At 42.8% G+C, this 25313-nt stretch overlaps 1 protein-coding gene across 1 annotated transcript in view; it reads left to right on the top strand.

The window, feature by feature from the left end:
• LOC132581821 (A.superbus venom factor 1-like) overlaps positions 1–25313 on the top strand; it is a 138095-nt gene that overhangs the window by 61765 nt on the left and 51017 nt on the right. Inside the window, exons 18-20 of the mRNA XM_060253234.1 lie at positions 2045–2130; positions 6535–6674; positions 16273–16485. Coding sequence (XP_060109217.1) covers positions 2045–2130; positions 6535–6674; positions 16273–16485 — 439 coding nt within the window. The remainder of the gene's footprint in view (positions 1–2044; positions 2131–6534; positions 6675–16272; positions 16486–25313) is intronic.

Below are 25313 nucleotides of genomic sequence, written 5' to 3'. Positions count from 1 at the left end.
TTGAGCAGGAACGCACAGGAACGCAGCTCCGACTGGCTTGGCCATAGAATTGCCAAGTCCAATTCAACAAATATCTGGGGACTTTGGGGATGCAGCCAGGAGACTTTGGGGGTGGAGCCAGGAGACATTGGGTCAGAGCCAGGAACAAGGGTGTGACAAGCATAACTGAACTCAAAGGGAGTTCTGGTCATCACATTTAAAGGGACAGCACACCTTTTTAAATGTCTTCCTTCCATAGGAAATAATGAAGGATAGGGGCACCTTCTTTTGGGGCTCGTAGAATTGGACCCCCTGGTCCAATCGTTTTGAAACTTGGGGGGTACTTTGGGGAGAGGCACTAGAGACGATACTGAAAATCTGGTGCCTCTACCTCAAAAAACAGCTCCCCCACATCCCCCGAAACCTCCAGATCAATTCCCCATTATACCCTATAAGTATCGATCTCCACATAGGGAATAATGAAGTGCTCAGCAGACGTTTCTGGCGACTCTGAAGTGAGGGATTGGGCTCTCTACTCACCAGTTGCTGCCAACTTCTCCAAAGTAACACAGACACCCCATCCCAAGAGGAAGCCTTTCCAATCGGAGACTGAAGCCTCCGGAGGTGGAAAGGCACATGGTGGCTTTGGGGGCGGGGCTTTCCCCCGCTGGCCAGCTGACCGGGGGTGGGAAGGAGCCTGGGAAAGCGGAAGAACCCCTGCTGGGACCTGGGGATTGGCAAGCCTTCTTGGCCAGGTTTCAAAGGGTGTGATGTCTATCCATGCTAGTGGCCACATCTGCATTCCTACTTGGCTTTGATGATAAAAAATTCAAATGCTTCAACTCAGGGGGAGGGGGGAAAATAAAAATCCTTGTTTCCAGGGCTTTTTCTGAGCAGGAACGCACAGGAACATAGTTCTGGCTGACTTGGTGTGAGGCGTGTGTAGCCTAACATACAAATGAGTTCCTGCTGGGCTTTTTCTACAAAGCAAGCAAGCAATTATAACATCCCATTCTAGGGTTGGCAAGTTTAACTCAGATAATATCTGGGGACTTTGGGGGTGGGGCCGAGGGACTTTCCCTAAAACAAATAAATAAAAACACAGCAGTGCAGTTCCCCTGAATACAGTCTTCATTTCCTCACCGAGCAGCTGCAATTCGTCTCTCTCTCTCTCTCTCTTTCTCTCTCTCTCTCTCACACACACATACACAGGAGCTAAAATAAAACCGTTTGCAATCCCACACTCGTGTGGTCTCACTGGGGCAATTTACTCACGAGTTGCTGAACTTCCAATAACCCAGGGAAACCAAAGGTTCAAGTTTACCCTTTCCTATGCAAACAACCTCTGAAAAGCTTGTATAACCAGCGGAGGGTCTGGGCTGCTTTCACAGCTCCTGGGAGCAGCCACGTTGTTCTGCCTGCTCACCCCGCCCCCATTCAGCCTTAAAGGCACAGACGCACCATCCCAAAAGGAAGCCTTTGCAAGCTTTCTCCGAGCGTTTTGCAGGGGAAAGGCACAGGGTAGCTGCGGGGGCGGAGCTTCCCACCACCGGCCCACTGACTGTGGGCGGGAAGGAGCCTGGGAAAGCGGGAGAACCCCTGCTGGGACCTGGGGATTGGCAAGCCTATTCTGAGCTACAGAGGCATGGATCAAAATAGAAGTACTCACGGCAAAAAGAATTCTTGACAGAAAGCAGGGAAGCTTGCAGTGTTTTGCCATGAGAATCAGGCTCAGTTGTCCTCAATGTTCTGGGAAGAGACGGGGGGGGGGGGATCATTCATCTCCCCACCCCATTTTCTGCAGCAGCCTTGTCTCTCATGTCAGCCCAAGACTGTACCTCTTGTCAGGGCCGGCTCTACCACTAGCCAATTGCCTAGGGCGCTAGCCTTCTGAGGGTGCCAAATTGGGGAACCCCACATGACTCAGTGCCATTATCAGTGCGTGGGGGGGAGGGACCAGAAGTTAGCCTTCCCTAGGATGCCAGACAGTCTAGGGCTGGCCCTGTCTCTTGTCCACCATTGTGCTTTGGATGGGTGTGACATGGCACCTTCTCTTTGTATCCAGGATCTCATCCAAGACAGTTCTCATTTACCTGAAGGATTCCATCACGACCTGGGAAGTGCTGGCGGTGAGCGTTTCGGATACGAAAGGTAAGGAAAGGTTTCTTAGGCACTGGATGCTTTCTGGAACAAAGGGGAGCTGTACAAAAGAGACGGTCTCCACTTGTCCCCAGAAGGAACCAGGCTGCTGGCGCTTAAAATCAAAAAAGGTGACAGAGCAGTTTTTAAACTAAATCTTGGGGGAAAGCCGACAGGAGATGAAATGTCTCTGGTTCGGGAGGACTCATCTCAAAGAGATGAAGGGTTAGCTGTTACTTTTCTACCGGGTAATGGATTAGAGTTTTTCACTGAGATTGTATGGACTACCTGCCAAAGTCTCGAGGCGGCAGGAGGAAGGTGGCGGGGAAATTGCCTGGGAAATTATAGATGTTTGTATACAAATGCTAGAAGTGTTCGAAGTAAAATTGGTGAGTTGGAATGTTTAGTGTTGGGGGAAAACATAGACATTGTGGGAATTTCAGAAACTTGGTGGATGAGGAGAATCAGTGGGACACGGTGATTCCTGGATATAAGTTATATCGGAAGGATAGGGAGGGAAGGGTTGGAGGTGGGGTGGCTCTGTATGTCAGAGAGGATATACGGTCCAGTAAGACTGAGGTCAGAGAATTAGATTCCCTTCTAGAAATGCTTTGGGTTGAAATAGAGGGCTCAAAAGGAAATTTAACTATGGGAGTTAAGATAGAGGACGATTATAATATGATGGAAGGATTAAAGATAGCGGCTAAATGTAAAAACTGTGTCGTAATAGGTGATTTTAACTGCCCGCAGTTTGATTGGGTCAATATGTGTTCAGGTTGAGAGAAAGAGATTGAGTTTCTAGATGATCTCAATGACTGTGCTATGGAGCAGATGGTCACAGAACCTACCAGAGGTGGGGCGATCCTGGATTTGGTCCTAAGTAATGCCCAAGACTTGGTGAGAGATGTAAAAGTGATCACACCGCTTGGGAGCAGTGACCATAACGTTATTGATTTCACCATTTGTATACATAGGGAGTTGCCCAAAAAGACGAGCACAACCACGTTTAACTTTAAAAGGGGTAAATTCTCTGAGATGAGGAGGCATGTGAAGAGGAAACTGAAAGGAAAGGTCAATACAGTCAAAACCCTTGGGATGACCAAGTGGTCAAAGGATTACTGAAGGAGGATAGGGAAATGGCTGAGAAGCTGAATGCATTTTTTGCCTCCATCTTCACTGTGGAAGATGAGAATTGTTTGCCCTCTCCAGAATCGCTGATTTTGGAAGGGGTGTTGAAAGGCCTGAGTCAGATTGAGGTGACAAGAGAAGAGGTCTTACAACTGATTGACGAATTAAAAACTAATAAGTCACCAGGTCCGGATGGCATACATCCGAGAGTTCTGAAAGAATTCAAAGTTGAACTTGTCGATCTCCTGACAAAAATTTGTAATCTTTCATTGAAATCTGCCTCTCTTCCTGAGGACTGGAAGGTAGCAAATGTCACCCCCATCTTTAAAAAGGGTTCCAGAGGAGATCCGGGAAATTACAGGCCAGTCAGTCTGACTTCAATACCAGGAAAGTTGGTAGAAACCGTTATCAAGGACAGAATGAGTAGGCACATTGATGAACACAAGTTACTGGGGAAGACTCAGCATGGGTTCTGTAAGGGAAGATCTTGCCACACTAACCTGTTACAGTTCTTTGAGGGGGTGAACAAGCATGTGGACAAAGGGAACCCAACAGATGTTGTTTATCTTAACTTCCAGAAAGCTTTTGATAAAGTTCCTCATCAAAGGCTCCTTAGTAAGCTCGAGAGTCATGGAGTAAAAGGACAGGTCCTCTTGTGGATCAAAAACTGGCTAATTAATAGGAAGCAGAGAGTGAGTATAAATGGGCAGTCTTCGCTGTGGAAGACAGTAAGCAGTGGGGTGCCGCAGGGCTCAGTACTGGGTCCCATGCTCTTTAACTTGTTCATTAATGATCTGGAGTTGGGAGTAAGCAGTGACGTGGCCAAGTTTCAAGATGGCACTAAACTCTTCAGGGTGGTAAGAACCAGAGAGGATTGTGAGGCACTCCGAAGGGATCTGTTGAGGCTGGGTGAGTGGGCGTCAACGTGGCAGATGAGGTTCAATGTTGCTAAGTGCAAAGTAATGCACATTGGGGCCAAGAATCCCAGCTACAAATCAGCCAGTATCATAATGCCCCTGTATAAATCAATGGTGTGGTCTTATTTGGAGTACTGCGTGCAATTCTGGTCACTGCACCTCAAAAAGGATATTATAGCATTGGAAAAAGTACAGAAAAGGGCAACTAGAATGATTAAAGGTTTGGAACACTTTCCCTATGAAGAAAGGTTAAAACGCTTGGGGCTCTTTAGCTTGGAGAAACGTCGACTGCGGGGTGACATGATAGAGGTTTACAAGATAATGCATGGGATGGAGAAAGTAGAGAAAGAAGTCCTTTTCTCCCTTTCTCACAATACAAGAACTCATGGGCATTCAATAAAATTGCTGAGCAGTCAGGTTAAAACGGATAAAAGGAAGTCCTTCTTCACCCAAAGGGTGATTAACATGTGGAATCCATGTTGGATCAGGCCAATATATATATATTGGCCACTGTGTGATACAGTGTTGGACTGGATGGGCCATTGGCCTGATCCAACATGGCTTCTCTTATGTTCTTAAGGAATCTTGTACGCCAGGCATCAGTGGGACGTGGCTGAGCAAACCATGATGAGCTTGTCACGGGAGGGGTTGCAAATACAGTAGAAGACAGAAACAGGGTGGAAACACCTTGACAGGGTGGAAAACTGGTTTAAAACCAATAAAATGAATTTTAACAGGGATTAATGTAAAGTTATGCATTTAGGTAGAAAAAACCAATGTATGGCTATAGGATGGGGAAGACTTGTCTTAGCAGTAATATGTGTGAAAAGGATCTCAGGGTCTTAGTGGATCATACACTGAACATAAGTCAACAGTGTGATGCGGTGGCTAAAAAGGAAAATGCCATTTTGGGCTGTATCAACAGAAGTCTAGTGTCCAGATCACGTAATGTGATGGTATCACTTTACTCTGCTCTGAAAAGACCTCATCTGGAGTACTGTGTTCAGTTTTGGGCACCACATTTTAAGAAGGATATAGACAAGCTGGAATGGTCCCAGAGGAGGACAACAAAGATGGTGAGGGGTCTGGAGACCAAGTCCTATGAAGAAAGGTTGAAGGAGCTGGGGATGTTTAGCCTGGAGAGGAGGCGGCTGAGAGGTGATATGATCACCATCTTCAAGGACTTGAAGGGCTGTCCTATAGAGGATGGGGTGGAATTGTTTTCTGTGGCCCCAGAAGGTAGGACCAGAACCAATGGGTTGAAATTAAATCAAAAGAGTTTCCGGCTCAACATTAGGAAGAACTTCCTGATCGTTAGAGCGGTTCCTCAGTGGAACAGGCTTCCTCGGGAGGTGGTGGGCTCTCCTTCCTTGGAGGTTTTTCAACAGAGGTTAGATGGCCGTTTGACAGCAATGAGGATCCTGTGAATTTATGGGGAGGTATTTGTGAATTTCCTGCATTGTGCAGGGGGTTGGATTAGATGACCCTGGAGGTCTCTTCCAACTCTATGATTCTATGGTTCCTGACTATTAGAGAGGTTCCTCAGTGGAACAGGCTTCCTTGGGAGGTGGTGGGCTCTCTTTCCTTGGAGGTTTTTCAACAGAGGCTGGATGACCATCTGACAGCAATGAAGATCCTGTGAATTTAGGGGGAGGTATTTGTGAGTTTAGAGCGGTTCCTCAGTGGAACAGGCTTCCTCCTCCGGAGGTGATGGGCTCTCCTTCCTTGGAGGTTTTTAAACAGAGGCTAGATGGCCATCTGACAGCAATGAAGATCCTGTGAATTTAGGGGGAGGTATTTGTGAGTTTAGAGCAGTTCCTCAGTGGAACGGGCTTCCTCCTTGGGAGGTGATGGGCTCTCCTTCCTTGGAGGTTTTTCAACAGAGGCTAGATGGCCATCTGACAGCAATGAAGATCCTGTGAATTTAGGGGGAGGTATTTGTGAGTTTAGAGCAGTTCCTCAGTGGAACGGGCTTTCTCCTTGGGAGGTGATGGGCTCTCCTTCCTTGGAGGTTTTTCAACAGAGGCTAGATGGCCATCTGACAGCAATGAAGATCCTGTGAATTTAGGGGGAGGTATTTGTGAGTTTAGAGCAGTTCCTCAGTGGAACGGGCTTCCTCCTTGGGAGGTGATGGGCTCTCCTTCCTTGGAGGTTTTTCAACAGAGGGTAGATGGCCATCTGACAGCAATGAAGATCCTGTGAATTTAGGGGGAGGCATTTGTGAGTTTCCTACACTGTGCAAGGGGTTGGACTACATGATTCTGAAGGGCCCTTCCAACTATGATTCTATGATTTTATCATAGCCTGTTATGGGAAATGCAGAGGAGGCCAAAGGGGTAGTTGAGCTGCTCCCTTGTTCCTCTCATTCCAGGGGTCTGTGTGGCCGACCCTTATGAGATCACGGTGATGAAGGACTTCTTCATTGACCTGCGGGTGCCTTACTCGGTCGTGAGAAACGAGCAGGTGGAGATTCGGGCTGTTCTCTACAACTATCTGGAGGGTGACATCACGGTGAGTTTGGGGGTTTTGTCAGGAGGGGGGGTTCATTCAGAGCTGAGGGAGCTTGTACCTCTTCCTGGTTCTACTGATTCTGATGGGTTCTTGGGCACCCCTCTTAGATACTAAATCCAGTACAAAAGCTGTGTCAGGACACCGTCTTCAGAGGTAAACCCCGTGGAGGCCCCTAGGCAGTTGAAATCTTAGGGGGGGCCCTTACAAATTATCTCAGAGTCTGAGCACCTGCCCCCCACCCATGGCCCCTGCTGCAGCCTGCAGGCCCCTTCTCCAAAGCCCCTTTGACCAAGCTGCGGGGGAGAGGCAGAGAGAGGCAAACTTGGTGACAACGCCGGGAGCAGTGGCACCAGGCAAGTCGGGCAAAGAGCGGCTCAGTTGCTGGCTGCATGTGCAGGCTGGGAGGGCCGCAAGCGGGGGGGAAACCAGGGAGACGGGGAGTCAGCCCGGGGCCCCTAAAGGTGTGGGGGTCCATAGGCCAGTGCCTGCTTGGCCTAATTGTTAATCTGGCTCTGACAGCAAGGATCCCCAAGGCCTACATCAAACTCATTTGTTATGAGGGACAGATCAGACATAAATGAGACCTTGTTGGGCCAGAGCATGTGTGCATCTATTTAAGATTAGGTAGCAGAGATATAAAGGACAAACACAATTAAAGATATTTTTTTAAAAAAAAACTTCAACTAAAACATGCTTAAAACACTAGCACTCATTGGTCTTCAAAGTGCTATCTTGTATTTCTCCCATGGGATCCAGGGAACTGGGCAAAGGAAGCTCTGGCTCTTTCCTTCCTTCCCCAGGGGATGAGGATGGGGAGGAGCCTCAGCCAATAGAAGGAAGAGAGGCTTGGCTCAGTAGCTCTGCTGTGCAATTGAGAGAGCCTGGTAAAGCAAGCTCTTTCTTCTCCCTTCCTCCCCAATAGAGAAGATAGAGGCTTTGCTGTGTAGCTCCTGTGCAATTGAGCAAGCCTTACAAAGCAAGCTGAGATGCAGAAGGAAGCAAGGGAGAGGGAGAAGAATGAAGACGACAACCAGTTGCTCATGGGCCTGATTTGGTCCCCAGACCACTTGTATGACACCCCTGCCCTTGAGCATCTTCAGAAGAGCAGGTCTCCTGGGGGGGCAGGTTCTGGAAGAGGCAGCAGGAAAAGATCCCTTACCCAAGGGGGTGAGTGTTGGTTATTAGAGTAGGGACTGCATAGCTAAACACGTCAGGGCTTTTGTTCCTTTGCACCAACCTTTACTGTTTCATATTCACTATTGCACTGAACCTTTATCACCCACATATTGTTTTTAGAGCACTAATAATAAACTTCTTTTGTTGTTTTACTGTGTCTCCTTGGTCACAGTAAGAGCCAGTTTGGTGTAGTGGTGAAGTGTGCGGACTCTTATCTGGGAGAACCGGGTTTGATTCCCCACTCCTCCACTTGCAGCTGCTGGAATGGCCTTGGGTTAGCCAGAGCTCTGGCAGAGGTTGTCCTTGAAAGGGCAGCTGCTGTGAGAGCCCTCTCAGCCCCTCCCACCTCACAGGGTGTCTGTTGTGGGGGAGGAAGGGAAAGGAGATTGTGAGCCGCTCTGAGACTCTTCAGAGTGGAGGGCGGGATATAAATCCAATATCTTCATCCACCTCACAGGGTGTCTGTTGTGGGGGAGGAAGGGAAAGGAGATTGTGAGCCGCTCTGAGACTCTTCGGAGTGGAGGGTGGGATATAAATCCAATATCTTCATCTACCTCACAGAGTGTCTGTTGTGGGGGAGGAAGGGAAAGGAGATTGTGAGCCACTCTGAGACTCTTCGGAGTGGAGGGCGGGATATAAATCCAATATCTTCATCTACCTCACAGGGTGTCTCTTGTGGGGGGGAGGAAGGTAAAGGAGATTGTGAGCTGCTCTGAGACTCTTCAGAGTGGAGGGCAGGATATAAAGCCAATATCTTCTTCTTCTCTCAGCCCCACCCACCCCACAGGGTGTCTGTTGTGGGGGAGGAAGGTAAAGGAGATTGTGAGCTGCTCTGAGACTCTTTGGAGTGGAGGGCGGGATATAAATCCAATATCTTCATCTACCTTACAGGGTGTCTGTTGTGGGGGAGGAAGGGAAAGGAGATTGTGAGCCGCTCTGAGACTCTTTGGAGTGGAGGGCGGGATATAAATCCAATATCTTCATCTACCTCACAGGGTGTCTGTTGTGGGGGAGGAAGGGAAAGGAGATTGTGAGCCGCTCTGAGACTCTTTGGAGTGGAGGGCGGGATATAAATCCAATATCTTCATCTACCTTACAGGGTGTCTGTTGTGGGGGAGGAAGGGAAAGGAGATTGTGAGCCGCTCTGAGACTCTTTGGAGTGGAGGGCGGGATATAAATCCAATATCTTCATCTACCTCACAGGGTGTCTGTTGTGGGGGAGGAAGGGAAAGGAGATTGTGAGCCGCTCTGAGACTCTTCGGAGTGGAGGGTGGGATATAAATCCAATATCTTCATCTACCTCACAGGGTGTCTGTTGTGGGGGAGGAAGGGAAAGAAGATTGTGAGCCGCTCTGAGACTCTTTGGAGTGGAGGGCGGGATATAAATCCAATATCTTCATCTACCTCACAGGGTGTCTGTTGTGGGAGAGGAAGGGAAAAAAGATTGTGAGCCGCTCTGAGACTCTTCGGAGTGGAGGGCGGGATATAAATCCAATATCTTCATCTACCTCACAGGGTGTCTGTTGTGGGGCGGGGGGGGGGGGGGAGGGAAAGGAGATTGTGAGCTGCTCTGAGACTCTTTGGAGTGGAAGGCGGGATATAAATCCAATATCTTCTTCCAATATCTTCTAAGAGGTATTCACTAATAAGGAAGCTACAGGGGTGTTTGGGTGCTCTGGGCCCTCCATACAGACCCTGACCAGAGTGGTGGCAGCCAGCAGAAGGCCCTGCTAGGCCCTGTGTGACTCGGGTTGCCAATCCCCAGGTGGGGAACATGAGAGAACCGTGTTCTACTAAAGAATAAATTAGTTAGGGGAAGTTGTTTCTGAGCAATGCTGAAACCCTTTGCAGAATATACTTCTGCAAACTAGATGCAATAAATGCAGGATATCTCATTATCTTCAGTGCTTAGCACTACATAGTTTATAACGCACAACCAACACTCTTGCAGTTTACAATATACATTTGCATAAAGGCAATTGACAATCTGTAATTTAATGAAAGGGCCTTTGGAGAAACTGACTAACGGCACTTATACTGCTGTGAGCATTGGTTCCAGAGAATATGAAGTGAATGATCATATGAAGGCTGACACCGAAACACGGCTTTGTAAACCTAGGGAACGTGTTGTCAGCAGCACTTCGTATCAGCTACACGTATAAAGACATTGCCTTAATTCTCTGCAAAGGAACCTTGACTTCGTTGGCAACACCATGACTGATTTGGAGAGGCCTTTTCGCATCTATCAGGACTTTGCACCTCTTGAAGTCTTCCTTCTGAGTGGACTCTTTCATTAAATTGTAAATTGTATATTCTGCAAAGGGTTTCAGTGTCAGACTTTGGAGCTCAAAGTACACGGACCATCTTTTGTTGCAAAAGTAAAGACGTTTATTTGATATCTCAAGGTTCTGAAGACAGGTATTGGAACTGATAACCAGCAGTTGAAACATACATGGGTTATAAGGCCGTACTTCAAAGCAATTCAAAACAATACTACATTCTCACACTTTAACGCTACAAGTAACACTTTCCTTCCCCCTTATCTCTTGTGGTCCCTTTTCTCACGGGAGAGTCTTGCTGGCTCTCCTTGAGGCTCATTATCTTCAAAGGGTTGTTGCTTTGTTAGTGTTATGCAGAGGAATTCACAGTAGGGGTTAGTAACATTTCTAAAGCTGTTTGATGTACCAGGCCTCTTGTTCTACAGTTAGGATTAGTAATTCAAAATGGAGTTAATCATGTCAAGGTACAGGTCACATTTAGCAGAATAACATTTTGATACTCTCCAATGTCTGACATTCAGCATTGTTCAGAAACAACTTCCCATAACTAATTTATTCTTTAGTAGAATACGGTTCTCTCCTGTTCCTAACCTCACTGTGTTCATCCCTCTTGGTTTGCTGATCCCCAGGTGGGGGCAGGAGATTCCCCGGTTTGGAGGGCCCCCTTCCTCTTCAGGGTCATCAGAAAGCAGGGGGGGCGGGGGGAGGGAAATGTCTCCTGGGCAATCCATTTTTCCCTATGGAGACCGATTCCCATGGGAATAATGGAGAATTGATCCACGGGTATCTGGGGCTCTTGGGGGGGGGGTGTTTTTTTGAGGTAGAGGCACCAAATTTACAGCATAGCATCCAGAGCCTCTCCTCAAAAGACCCTCCAAGTTTCAAAAGAAAAGAGGTGCCCACAAAGAGGTGCCCCTATCCATTATGTATTATTGATGTTTTTATCTTGTTTGGTCATTTTTGACCCTAACCTGTGAGCCATTCTGAGCCTGCCTTTAGTGGGGAGGGTGGGATATTAAACAAACAAACAAACAAATAAATTCCAGTTGGGGGGAGGCATTTAAAAGGTGTGCGGTCCCTTTAAATGTGATATTGTCACAATTATTGCTGAATTTTTGGAAGAAGATCCGGAGGAGGTGGAACGTTTATGTGACTATGCATATAGAGTTAATTCAGAATTTGCCAGGAAGCGTAAACTACCCAGGGATGTAGTAGTGAAGTTTACCAGGAGAGACGTGGTGGGAAGGCTCTTAAGCAAGCAATTTGAAACCCCAATGGTGAGAGAGGAAAGCAGAGTACGAATAATGAAGGAGCTGCCGAGAAAGGTTATTAGTGACAGAAAACAATTTAAGAAATTGACGGACAAGCTAAGGGAGAAGAACATAAGATATAGATGGATTCTACCAGAAGGTCTTAGCTTTGAATATAAAAGACTGCGAAAAACAATAGTTGACACCCAAGGAATGAATGAATTTTTTGTGGACAATAAAGAATTTGAAGGTACAGAATAACTGAGAAAACATTATGGATTACAAATTAATTTCTTGGAATGTAAATGGACTTAATTCACCACAAAAAAGAAGGGCAATTTTTCATTGGATTAATAAGCAGAAATGTAATATAATTTGTTTACAAGAAGTGCATATTAAACAATTGGATTATAAATTTTTATCGAATAAGGCTTTGGGAGAACAATTTTTTTCATTAGCTAAAGAAAAAAAAAAGGGGGAGTGGTTTTTTACATTAAAAAAGAACTAGAACCTAAACTGGTCTTTAAAGACAATGATGGCAGATACATCGCAGTGGAGGTGTTGATAAATGAAAAAAAAACGTTGCTGTTGGGCTTATATGCCCCTAACGGGGCGAAGGATGTTTTCTTTAAAGACATTTTGCAACAACTTAACCAAGTGACTCATGAACAGGTTATGTTAATGGGAGATTTCAATGGAACCATTAACAACTCTCTGGACAGATCTGGAAACAAAAAGAAGAAAGATGGGAAGTTACCAAAGTCCTTCTTCGATTTAACAGAGCAAGAAAGTCTGGAAGACATTTGGAGAAAGTTTAATCCTAATGTACGTGACTATACCTTTTTCTCAGCAAGGCATAACTCCTTCTCAAGAATTGATATGTTATGGTCCACGAAGGACTTGGGACTTATTACAAATAAGATGGAAATTCTTCCAAAAATAGGTGCAGACCACAATCCACTAATGTGGTCAGCGAAGGCTATGAGAAAGAGCAGAAGATGGAGACTAAATGAGGACTTGTTGCAAAAAGTGGAAGTAGTGAAGTCTCTGGAAAAAGAAACTAAAGCTTTCTTTCAAGCAAATGATGACCAAGAGGTTAAAACACAGACCGTTTGGAATACGTATAAAGCAGTGATGAGAGGATTACTAATCACATTGAACAACAAAGACAAAAGAGCTAAAGAAAAGCAATTGAAAGACTTACAAGCAGAAATAGGCAAAAAAGAAAAAGATCTAAAAAAACGACTGGGGAAAAAGAAAATAATGCGAGAAATCACAATTTTGCAGAATCAGTTGAAACATTTATTGAACAAGGAGGTGGAATGGATGCTAAAAAGGTCACAGCAAAAATCATTTGAAGGTGCCAACAAACCAGGGAAATATTTGGCTTGGCAACTTAAGAAAAAAAGGGAGAAAAAGTTTGTAAATAAAATTTGTGTGGAAGGGAAAGAAATTGTAGATCAAGCTGGAATTAAAAGGGAGTTCTTTAAATTTTATGCCAAATTATATAAAGGTCAACAGATAACAAAAGAAAAAAATGATGCCTATTTGCAAAGATTAAAAGTGAAACCCTTGAATGATAATATGGAAAAAATCTTGAATAAGCCAATTGAGAAGGTTGAAATTGAAGCAGCGATTTGTTCAATGAAATTAAGCAAAGCTCCAGGTCCAGACGGCTTTTCAGCAAAATTTTATAAAGTCTTGGCGGATGTACTAGTACCTAAAATGCAAAAGTTGATGAACTGTATTAGAGAAGATGGGAAGGTACCAGATTCTTGGAAAGAAGCGGTTATTTCATTAATACCGAAAGAAGAAAGAGACTCCACAAATGTTAAAAACTATCGACTGATTTCACTACTGAATAATGATTACAAAATATTTGCTAGAATTCTAGCGGAAAGACTCAAACAGCATTTAAACATTTCTATTCAGGAAGAACAAGCAGGCTTTCTCCCCAGGAGGCAAATAAGGGATAACATCAGAAATGTAATAGACATTGTTGAATACTATGAAAAACATCCAGAAAAGGAGGTGGCTTTATTTTTTGCGGATGCGGAAAAAGCTTTTGATAATCTTAACTGGGACTTTATGTTTGCAGTTATGGAGAAAATGAATTTAGGAGATGATTTTATAAGGATGTCTAAAGCAATATATACAGAACAACAGGCAAAACTCTGTGTGAATACTGACTTAACTGAACAACTGAAGATCAGCAAAGGCACAAGACAAGGTTGCCCTCTATCTCCATTGTTGTTTATAATGACCCTAGAGGTCTTGTTGACTCAAATTGATGAAGATAGTGAAATAGAGGGATTGAAGTTGAAAGGTTTTTCCTATAAATACAGAGCCTTTGCAGACGATGTGATGTTCATTAATGAGAATCCAGTACAAGTGATGCCTTTGTTGTTAAAGAAAATTAAAGAGTATGGTGAGATAGTTGGCTTTTATATTAATAATGAAAAATCAAAAATCCTTACTAAGAATCTGACACTAAACAAACAGAAAGAATTACAAAATGCCACTGGATGTGAAGTTGCCTCCAAAGTAAAATATTTAGGTGTGGAGATGACGATGAAAAACATTGACTTATATAAGAACAATTATGAAAATCTCTGGCATAAAATAGAAAGTGATATGTTAAAATGGAATAAACTAAACATATCTATGCTGGGGAGGATATCTGCAATTAAAATGAATGTTCTACCAAGGATGATGTTTTTATTTCAAACTATCCCAATAGTGAAAGATAAGAAACAATTTAATCTGTGGCAAAGAAAGATTTCAGAGTTTATTTGGGCGGGCAAGAAACCAAGAATCAAAATGAAAATCTTAACAGATGCGAAAGAAAGAGGCGGCTTCCAACTACCTGATTTAATGCTATATCATGATGCAGTTTGTTTGGTATGGATTAAGGAATGGATGACTTTGATTAACAAAAAATTATTGGTGCTAGAAGGACATGGAAATATCTTTGGTTGGCATGCGTATATGTACTACGGGAAAGAGAAGATGGACGGTTTTTTTTTCACATCACTATATAAGGAGGAGTTTGCTGAATACTTGGAAAAAATATAGTAAGTATGGAGATGAGAGGAAACCACTTTGGATTGTGCCAACAGAAGTAATAAGTATGCCGCAAAGTGTAAGGGAAGGGAAATGGGCATCATACGAACAACTGCTAAAGTTCAAGGGGGGCAAAGTTGAAATGAAATCGGTTGAAGAATTGCAGGACAAATTTGATTGGTTTCAGCTGTTACAAATTAAAAGCTTGATAGAGAAAGATATTAAGAGTACAGGTATAAGACGAGAGAAAACAGAAATGGAGAAAATGCTGTTGGGCGAGAATGAAAAATTGATCTCAAGGATGTATTAACTGTTATTGAAATGGTCTACAGAAGAGGAGGTGGTGAAGCCTCAAATGATTAAATGGGCGATTAACTTTAATAAAGAAATACAGATGGAGATGTGGGAACACCTATGGAAGAATTCAATGAAAATATCAACGTGCTATAGCATAAAAGAGAACTGTTTCAAAATGCTGTACAGATGGTACATGACACCTAAAAAGCTAACAAAAATGAGTAATCAAGTTTCAGATAGGTGTTGGAAATGTAAAAAACATGAAGGTTCTTTCTACCACATGTGGTGGACTTGTGAGAAGGCGAAACAATTTTGGACAATGATTCAACAGGAGATCTCGAAAATCTTGGGTTATAATATTTGGAGAGTACCAGATGTCTTTCTGGTGGGATTACAAATGGAAAGCTTTCCAAAGCAAGACAGAACATTGTTGTGGTATTTGCTTTCAGCTGCGAGAACATTGTATGCGCAAATGTGGAAGCAAGACAGAATACCTGAAAAAATGGGACTGGGTCTTAAAGGTTCTTAACTGGAGTGAAATGGACAAACTTACTAGAATCTTAAAAGACAACAATACAGAGAAGTTTAAAGAAGACTGGAGTAAATTTCAAAGTTACGTGGAAGCACAATGGAGGGTGAAGAGTCATTTAGTAGTTTATGACAACATGAATTGAACTTTAAATGATAAAGAAGAATCGCGATTATTGAGTTAGTAGGATATAGTTACATGGTAATTATACATATATGAGTTAAGATAAGATTAAGACAGCTGGAATTCCGGAGTTGATTCTATAATTATGAGATTTGTGTTTAATAAATGCTAAGTGAATCATAGAGAAAAGGTTATTGAAAGATAACTCTTTGTGTAAAGATTTTATAATGGTGAAAAGATATTTAGTAGCGTATGACAACATTAATTGAACTTTTAATGAAAAAGAGGAATTGTGATACAAGCATTAGTAGAACATAGCTACTTGGTAAATATATATATATATATGAGAGTTAAGATAAGACTAAGATAGGGGGAACTCTGGAACCGAATTAATAATTATGAGCATTGTGTTTAATAAGTGCTAAATGATTATTAGAGAAAAGGTTAGTGAATGATAATTTTTTTTTCTTTCTAAAGATTTTATAATTGTGATTTTACCTTTAATATGCTTTTAATTTGTTTTAAGTACCGGCGGAGGTCATGAATAAGAGTGGGGGGGGGGGAGGAAAATATGTAATGTATTGGAGAAGTATATTTGAATTTGAATAGATGAATTTATTTCAATATATTGCAAAATAAAAAGTTTGGTAAAAAAAAAAATGTGATGACCAGAACTCCCTTTGGAGTTCAGTTATGCTTGTCACAACTTGATCTTTCTTGAATTGGACTTGGCAACCCTATGTGTGACACCTGGAAAAATACAATGCCTGCTTTCAACCAAAGATGTAATTTATTTAAAGAGGGGAGTGAAGGCCCTTCACGGCTCCCTTCTCCCATATTTTCAAGACTTTGGCTCACGGCTTCCCCATCTTTCTCGGCAGGTGCGGTTAGAGCTAGTCCACAACCCGGCCTTCTGCAGCGCTTCCACCGCCAAGCGAAGATACAGGCAGGTTTTCACCATCAGGGGCCTCTCCTCCAAGGCCGTGCCGTTTGTGATTGTCCCTCTCCAGCTGGGACTCCACGACATCGAGGTCAAAGCAGCAGTCTGGGGACTGTCTGTGTCCGATGGTGTCAAGAAGAAGCTGAAAGTCGTGGTATGTATGAATTCGGGGTCTCCGAGGCCTCTTGGAGAAAGAAAGGCTGAAATGAGCCGGCTTCTAGAAAATTCTGTTAAGGAGCGCATTCTGCCTGCCTTCGTCCAGTGATCCTTGCAGACTGTCAGCCCAGCCTTGAAACGCTGTCTCAGACAGGGCCGCAAAACCCCTGTTATGCCACAAGTGTGCCTGTGAAGTTTAGTACAGCAACTCACTTGGGCTGCGCTTCACCCCCAATGGGCCCCAGTTCACTCAGTCTTTGAAGCAGAGAGGTGCCTGGTTCTCAAACATGCTATAGAGCAGGGGTGGCCAAGGGTAGCTCTACAGATTTATTTATTTTTTTGCCTACAACTCCCATCAGCCCCAGCCATTGGCCATGCTGGCTGGGGCTGATGGGAATTGTAGGCAAAAAAACATCTGGAGAGCTACCCTTGGCCACCCCTGCTATAGAGTAAAGAACATAAGAACATAAGAGAAGCCATGTTGGATCAGGCCAATGGCCCATCCAGTCCAACATTCTGTGTCACACAGCGGCCAATATATATATATACACACACACACATATACACACTGTGGCTAATAGCCACTGATGCCAATCTCTGGGTAAATTAGAAGAAGAAGAAGAAGATATTGGATTTATATCCCGCCCTCCACTCCGAAGAGTCTCAGAACGGCTCACAATCTCCTTTCCCTTCCTCCCCCACAACAAATGCCCTGTGAGGTGGGTGGGGCTGGAGAGGGCTCTCACAGCAGCTGCCCTTTCAAGGACAACCTCTGCCAGAGCTATGGCTGACCCAAGGCCATCCCAGCAGGTGCAAGTGGAGGAGTGGGGAATCAAACCCGGTTCTCCCAGATAACAGAGCTCTGGCTGACCCAAGGCCATCCCAGCAGCTGCAAGTGGGGGAGTGGGGAATCAAACCCGGTTCTCCCAGATAACAGAGCTCTGGCTGACCCAAGGCCATTCCAGCAGCTGCAAGTGGAGGAGTGGGGAATCAAACCCGGTTGTCCCAGATAGGAGAGCTCTGGCTGACCCAAGGCCATCCCAGCAGGTGCAAGTGCAGGAGTGGGGAATCAAACCCGGTTCTCCCAGATAAGAGAGCTCTGGCTGACCCAAGGCCATTCCAGCAGCTGCAAGTGGAGAAGTGGGGAATCAAGCCCGGTTCTCCCAGATAAGAGAGCTCTGGCTGACCCAAGGCCATTCCAGCAGCCGCAAGTGGAGGAGTGGGGAATCAAACCCGGTTCTCCCAGATAAGAGAGCTCTGGCTGACCCAAGGCCATTCCAGCAGGTGCAAGTGGAGGAGGGGGGAATCAAACCCGGTTCTCCCAGATAACAGAGCTATGGCTGACCCAAGGCCATTCCAGCAGGTGCAAGTGGAGGAGGGGGGAATCAAACCCGGTTCTCCCAGATAACAGAGCTATGGCTGACCCAAGGCCATTCCAGCAGCCGCAAGTGGAGGAGTGGGGAATCAAACCCGGTTCTCCCAGATAAGAGAGCTCTGGCTGACCCAAGGCCATTCCAGCAGGTGCAAGTGGAGGAGTGGGGAAACGAACCCGGTTCTCCCAGATAAGAGAGCTATGGCTGACCCAAGGCCATTCCAGCAGCTGCAAGTGGAGAATCAAACCCGGTTCTCCCAGAAAAGAGAGCTCTGGCTGACCCAAGGCCATTCCAGCAGCTGCAAGTGGAGGAGTGGGGAATCAAACCCGGTTCTCCCAGATAACAGAGCTATGGCTGACCCAAGGCCATTCCAGCAGCTGCCAGTGGAGGAGTGGAGAATCAAACCCGGTTCTCCCAGATAAGAGTCCTCACACTTAACCACTACACCAAACTGGCTCTCCACTCAAATTACAAGAAAGAAATTACAAGAAACAAAACAACATAGCTGTGATGTAAACAGGCTACCATACTTTTCTATATGTATTATCGCTTTTGAATTTACAAATATCTTTGACGCAAAAATCCACAATAAACAACCGTAAGAAACAATTAAATCATTTTCAACAGAGCCCACAGTAATTTAGTAGTACACAATACAAGTAACTAGTTACAATCAGAGCCGGCGTGTGGGCAAACTAGGCAGTTGTGTCCCTGAGCCTCCAACTGGACGCTGAGAGGCGGGATGAACTCCCCAGAAACAACGGCACTTCAGTGAATGACATGATGATGTCACCTCTGTGTGACATCACGCCACACGCACTAAAAGTGGTTAAGTATGCAAATTCTGATCTGGGAGAACTGGGTTTGATTCCCCACTACTCCACTTGCAGCTGTTGGAATGGCCTTGGGTCAGTCATAGCTATCCCAGTAGTTGTCCTTGAAAGGGCAGCTTCTGTCAGAGCACTCTCAGCCTCACTCACTTCACAGAGTGTCTATTGTGGGGGGAGAAGGTAAAGGAGATTGTAAGCCGCTCTTGAGTCTCTGATTCAGAGAGAGGGGTGGGGAATAAATTTCTTTAAAAAAAAAAAGTTTCCCCAGTGAGAGGAGGGGTTGAGCATCAGGGTTCTGCCTCAGGCGGCAGAACACCATGCGCCATCCCTGGTTACAATAATTGACGCATTTCGTGTTGCCACTTCATCAGCATTGTTAATGTCTTCCTCTTGTTTTTTTTTTTTTGACATAATAGTTTTTTATTTTCTTTGTATCAATATCGATAATACACCCACTTCCTCAACTTACAGTCACATAATATATACACGTTGTTAACATAAGTAAAGTTGATTAAGCTTCCTTGAGGAGGAAGTCAACGGCTTCTATCTTAACAAAAAATATTTAACTTTGAGTCATTACAAAACATTACAAATACATAACTTTTTATCTGCTCTCTAAAATTGAAAACAAATTATAGGTACAACAAATCATTTTTAGATAATTTTTAAATAATCATTATTTTTAAATTTTTTCAGTTTTTTCAGTTTTGCCAGTGATAGAAATACTTTCTTTTTTCTGATACCATTCATAAAACTTGCCCCAGTTTCTGACAGCGTCATCTTTAGACTCTCCTTTTAGCATATTTGAAAGTACATCCATCTCGGCGGCATCCAAGACTTTTTCGATAACTTCACTCAGGTTCGGACCCCTCTCCTGACGCCAATATTTAGCATACACTATCCTTGCCGCAGTTATAATATAAATCACCATATGTTCATCTTCTTGTGGAACTGTATTCTTAATAAATGATAATAACATCACTTCTGGTTCAAAAACAAAATCTCTAGTTAAAATTTCCTTTATCATACAGTGTATCTTTTCCCAGAAAGTTTTAGCCACTTTGCAGTTCCACCACATATGATAAAATGAACCAATATCTACTTTGCACTTCCAACATACAGGTGACATTGCATTATTAAATTTAGCTATCTGTACCGGGGTGAGGTACCATCTGTGAAATAGTTTAAAAAAATTTTCCCTATAATTAATTGGCTTTATCACTTTATAGTTCTTTTTCCAAAAATTGGACCATTGTTCTAGACTAATATTACGTTGTAAATTTTGCGCCCATTTCACCATAGAGTTTTTAACCACTTCGTCTTCTAATTTGATTTGCAGAATATAATTATAAACTTTCTTAATTATTTTCTCCTCTTCTCTTAATAACAGTTTGTCAAAATCAAAATTTGCTTTTGTAAATCCTTTCGCCTTGTCTGAATTATATTTAGTTATTACTTGATTTCTGGTCCACCAATCCATGCTTATCCCCCTGGAATCTAGGTCTTCTTTTTCTCTTAAATTATCTTTATCATCCAAAATATCCTGATACCTAATTATCTTTTTGAAGTTATACAGTTGAGGCAGAATTGACGCCTCTTCAGGGGATATCCATCTTGGTGTCTTAGCATAGATCAGTCTTCTAATTTTTAACCAAACTTCATAAATGGTTTTGCGAATCAAATGATTTTTAAAATATTTCTGCCCTTTTTGCACATACCATAGGTTAGCATGCCATCCCGCTTGTAAATCTGAGCCTTCTAAGGCTAGTATGCGCGTATTCTCCAACCGAATCCATTCTTTTAGCCAGAGTGTGACGCACGCAACATAGTATGTTTCCCAATCTGGGAGTCCCAATCCGCCCATATCTTTTTTGTCTTTTAAAATTTTCCATTTTATCCTAGGTCGGTTACCTTGCCAAATAAAGGCTCTTACTAATTGGTCTATTTTAGTAAAGAAGGGTTTCCTTATCCCAAAACTAATCATCTGAAACAGAAACATGACTTTAGGAAGAACCATCATCTTAATTAGCGCTATCCTTCCCATAAAAGATAATTTCATGTTCGCCCATTTTTTTAAAGAAAAATCAATTTCCTTTAACAGCGGTACATAATTGTTATCGTATAAATTGCTACACTTATTGGAGAAAGTTATCCCCAAATATTTTATTTTTGTTTCATTACTGAATCCGGTTAATCTTTCAAGCTCTCTCACCTCTTGAGGAGAGATATTTTTGTTAAGCATCTTAGATTTTTGTTTATTTATTCTTAGACCCGCGACTTGACCATAGTCTTCTAATTCTTTTAAAATCTCAACCACGGACTCTCTGTTATTTTGTGATATCAATACCAAGTCATCGGCATATGCTAAGATCTTATACGACTCTTTCTTAATTTCCAGTCCTTTAATTTTGCTGTTAGCCCTGATTAAGTTATTTAAGATTTCCAATAGTAAAATAAAGAGCAGCGGAGAGAGTGGGCATCCTTGTCTTGTACCTTTATGTATCTTTACCTCTTCTGTTAAGTCTCCATTAATGATAAATCTAGCAACTTGTTCTGTATACAAGGCTTGTATGCTCTTAATAAAAATCTCACCAAAACTCATCTCCCCTAATGCTCTGATCATAAAATCCCAATTAACATTATCGAAAGCCTTCTCGGCATCGATAAACAAAAGAATCATTTGTTTTTCTCTATGTAAGTCGTAATATTCTAATATATTAGATATAATCCTGATGTTTGTTCGCATATATCTTTTCGGGAGGAATCCGGCCTGATCAGAATGAATTATATTTGCCAGAATTTTTTTAAGTCTGTTCGCTAAAATAGACGTATAAATCTTGTAGTCTATGTTTAATAGAGAGATCGGGCGGTAGTTCTTAATATCCTCTAGATCTTTTGATGTTTTGGGAATGAGTGATACATTTGCCCTTTTCCAAGACTCCGGAATTAGCTGGGTTTCCCAAATCTCCTCAATCAGATTTTTGTATTGGATTATAATATCTTCTTTAAAACATATGTAATATTCGGCTGGCAGCCCGTCCGGTCCCGCTGCCTTGTTCTTTTTTAATCTAGCCCATACTTCTTCAATTTCACCAATTGTAATTGGACTAGCTAAGCTAGTCCTTTGTTCTTCCGTTAATTTCTGTATTATTTTTTTCTCTTTGAAATAAGCTTCTATCTTGTCGGAATTTACCTCCTCTTTACTATATAATTGAGAATAGAAATCCCATATTATTTTTTTCTTATCTTCTGCTGCTGCTTTCTGACTACCATCTTTATCTTTCAAGACCCTTATTATTTTCTTTTCTTTTTCTTTTCTTATCTTGTATGACAGCCATTTACCTGGCTTATTTGCATTTTCAAAAAATTGAGATCTGGTATATTGAATCTTCTTTTTCATCTCATCCAAGAATATTAAATGTATCTTATGTTGCACTAACTTCATTTCAGCTTTAATTTGTTGAACCGAAGGTTTCTCTTTTAGGCAACTCTCTTTCTGCCTAAGCAATTCAGTTAAGTTTGTTAAAGTTTTATTCTCTTCTCGTTTTTTAAAAGTGTTAAAGCTTATTGCTAACCCTCTCATATACGCTTTACTAGTCTCCCACAGTAATCTGTGGGAAGTCTCTCTCTGCGAATTAATCTGAAAAAAAACCTTCATCTCCTCCTTAATAAATTTCACAAACTGTTTGTCATCTAAAAGCTTTATATTAAACCTCCATCCTGATCTTTTCTTAACATCTTTTATAGATATCATAATCGGATTATGGTCCGCTATTGTGCATGGTAGTATTTCTGCATCTTCCAGTATCTTAATTATTCCAGCTGTCACCCAGATCATATCGATACGCGACCAGGAATTATGTCTGCCTGAAAAAAATGTAAAATCACTTTTGTTTGGATACATGACTCGCCAGGGGTCTACCAGGGTAAACTCATCTACCATCCTGAAAAAATTATCTGGTAGTGTATTACTACCTAGTTTTTTCCTACCTTTTTTATGATTTATAGAATTTCTATCTTGCATGGGACAAGTGACCGCATTAAAGTCTCCTAATAGACAAATCTCATCATAGTTGTATGCACTGATCTTTGTATATAAATCTCTATAAAATTGGGTCTGTTTAACATTAGGTGCGTAAATATTAACTAACAAAAATTTTACTTTTTCCATAATTATCTCTATACCTTGCATCCTTGCATCCTCTGTTTGAAAAATCAATTTGGCTTGCAGTCGCTCATTAACATAGGTCACCAAACCCCTTTTTTTTTTCTCCAATTCTGAGGTCACAAACATATTACCTAGCTTCTTATTAAAAAGATATGCCTCATCCCGTTTTCTTAAGTGAGTCTCCTGCAAGCATATAATATCCAAATTTAATTTCTTTAATTGCTGAAAAACACGTTTCCTTTTTTGAGGCGAGTTCAGACCATTTACATTCTGAGACAAAATCTTTAAACTATTCATCATTTAGGAATCTAAACAATATCTTAATCTTCCTTAAAAATTCTTCTTTTTCTTTTGAGCTCTTGTCTCTCTCTGTCCTCGCTCTTGCGCTTGATCAGTTTCAGTTTCAGTCTTTTCTTCTTGTGAACGATAATCTGGAACCTCAACTGGGTCTGATTGCCTTCCTGGACTCCAATTTCCTTTAGAGATCCTTCTATCCGTTTTCTTCTCCCACGTTCTAGCCTGATTAAGTATAAAATCCTCTACCTTCTCTAAGGAGTCAATCTTGTATCTTACACCACCATATGTAAACAACACCCCTTCCGGGATCATCCATCTGTAAATTATCCCTCGGTCTTGCAGCATACCCACTAAATTAGTATAGTTTCTTCTCTTATGCCTTATTATCCACGGGATCTCTCTCATAGCTCTAATTTTTGTACCTTTAATCGTGAGAGATTGATCTCTTAACTCACGCCACACACGTTCTTTCATACACCTACGAACAAACTTTATGTGAACCTCTCTTGGTAAATCGTTCTTTTTCGCGTATTGGGTACCAACTCTATGTATAAAATCAATCTCTTTTATTATATCCTCCTTCTCTATTTTTATGACTTCAGTCAATGCCTCAGCTACTATATCCAAAAGATTCTCCAATTTCTCCTCTGGGATATTTAGTAACCTAATAATATAGTCCGCTTGGACCATCTCTAACTTAGCTAGCTTAATCTCATGTTCTTCCTGTTTTATCTCTAGTTCTTCTATTCTGTCCTCTGTTTTACTAAACTTCTCTTCTATTGACTTTGTAATATTTTTTATCTCATTAATGTCTTCCTTAGTATCTCTATAATTCGCCTCTAAAATCTCAAATTTTTTTGTTAGAGCTTCTGTCTGCTTGCTTAGTTCTATTTGAACTTGTTTCAAGGCCTCTAAGAAAGTCTGTTGGGTCTCTTTAATCTGTTGGATCTCTTTAAGAGAGTCTTGAGCTATGGAATCTGCCACCGTTTTGGGTTGACCCGGGGAACCTTTAAACTTAGCCTGTTGCGACATTTTATCTCAGCCAACCTCTGTTCTCCCACTAATAACCAGTAACTAACTAACAGTGGTGTACAGCTTAGAAAATTACCAATTAACAGATATCTTAAAGGTAATCAATAATTAGCACACAAGCAAAGTGATTCAAACAAAAGTCCACCTTTCTTCTTTTCTCCACCACTTCCAATTACACAGTCTTGGTCTCCTTTGACCTCCTTAAATCAGCTCTTAAATAAAGTCCAGCCAAAGTTTCCTACAGCCGCTGATTAGCAGGGCGTCACCCTCCACTTTTTCTTCTCCGTGATTTATCTTGTCAGCCTTGTTAGTCCCGACCGCCAGGCACGATAGTAAATCACCATCAACACTGTCACTAGAGCGCTTATCCGTCCGTGAAGAGAAGAATATACAAAGTTTTGTTAAGCCTCTTTGTTCTATCCGTCCTACCGCTCCTGGGAGTGGTCGGTCCTGCGTTCTCACCTCCAAAGGGAACAGAAACAAACGTATCCGCCTTCCTTTTTTTTTTCCCTTTCCAAGTCTGAGGAACCGCAAATAAACAGCAACTTCTCCACTATCCTGGTTTGAAAGTATACAGCTGAGCCTTCAGCATTTCATTGTGCAGCAAATCGCCTTGCCGCGGCTTCTCCTCCTCTTTCCGGAGGTCGGAGCTAAGTCGCCATTAGGCGCGCTTGGCTTCAAGACAGGGAGGAGAGAAACGTCTTCGAGACAAAACTCCTCCAGACGCTTCCCCTAGCCCCCTCAGTGTACTGGCCCCCCCAACAGGGGTCTGTACGGACAGAACGTCCCTCTGCGAAGCCAAGTTCGGCTCGTCTCTTCGGAGCTCCTCCGAGACGCGACCGCCTCGCTCTGCCAAACCCGGAAGCAATCCCAATGTCTTCCTCTTGTTGATCTTCCTTTAGCGCAGAGTGGTAAAGCAGCAGTACTGCAGTACTGTGATCTGAACTCTCTGCTCACGACCTGAGTTCTATCCCAGCAAAGCTGGTTCAGGTAGCCGGCCCAAGGTCGACTCAGCCTTCCATCCTTCCGAGGTGGGTCAAATGAGTCCCCAGCTTGCTGGGGGGAAAGTGTAAAAGACTGGGGAAGGCGATGGCAAACCACTCAGTAAAAAAGTCTGCCGTGAAAA

The sequence above is a fragment of the Heteronotia binoei genome, chromosome 13 (assembly GCF_032191835.1).
Source record: "Heteronotia binoei isolate CCM8104 ecotype False Entrance Well chromosome 13, APGP_CSIRO_Hbin_v1, whole genome shotgun sequence".
Taxonomy (NCBI): domain Eukaryota; kingdom Metazoa; phylum Chordata; class Lepidosauria; order Squamata; family Gekkonidae; genus Heteronotia; species Heteronotia binoei.
Note: the sequence above shows the minus strand (reverse complement) of the source record. Positions and strands in the feature narration are given on the sequence as shown.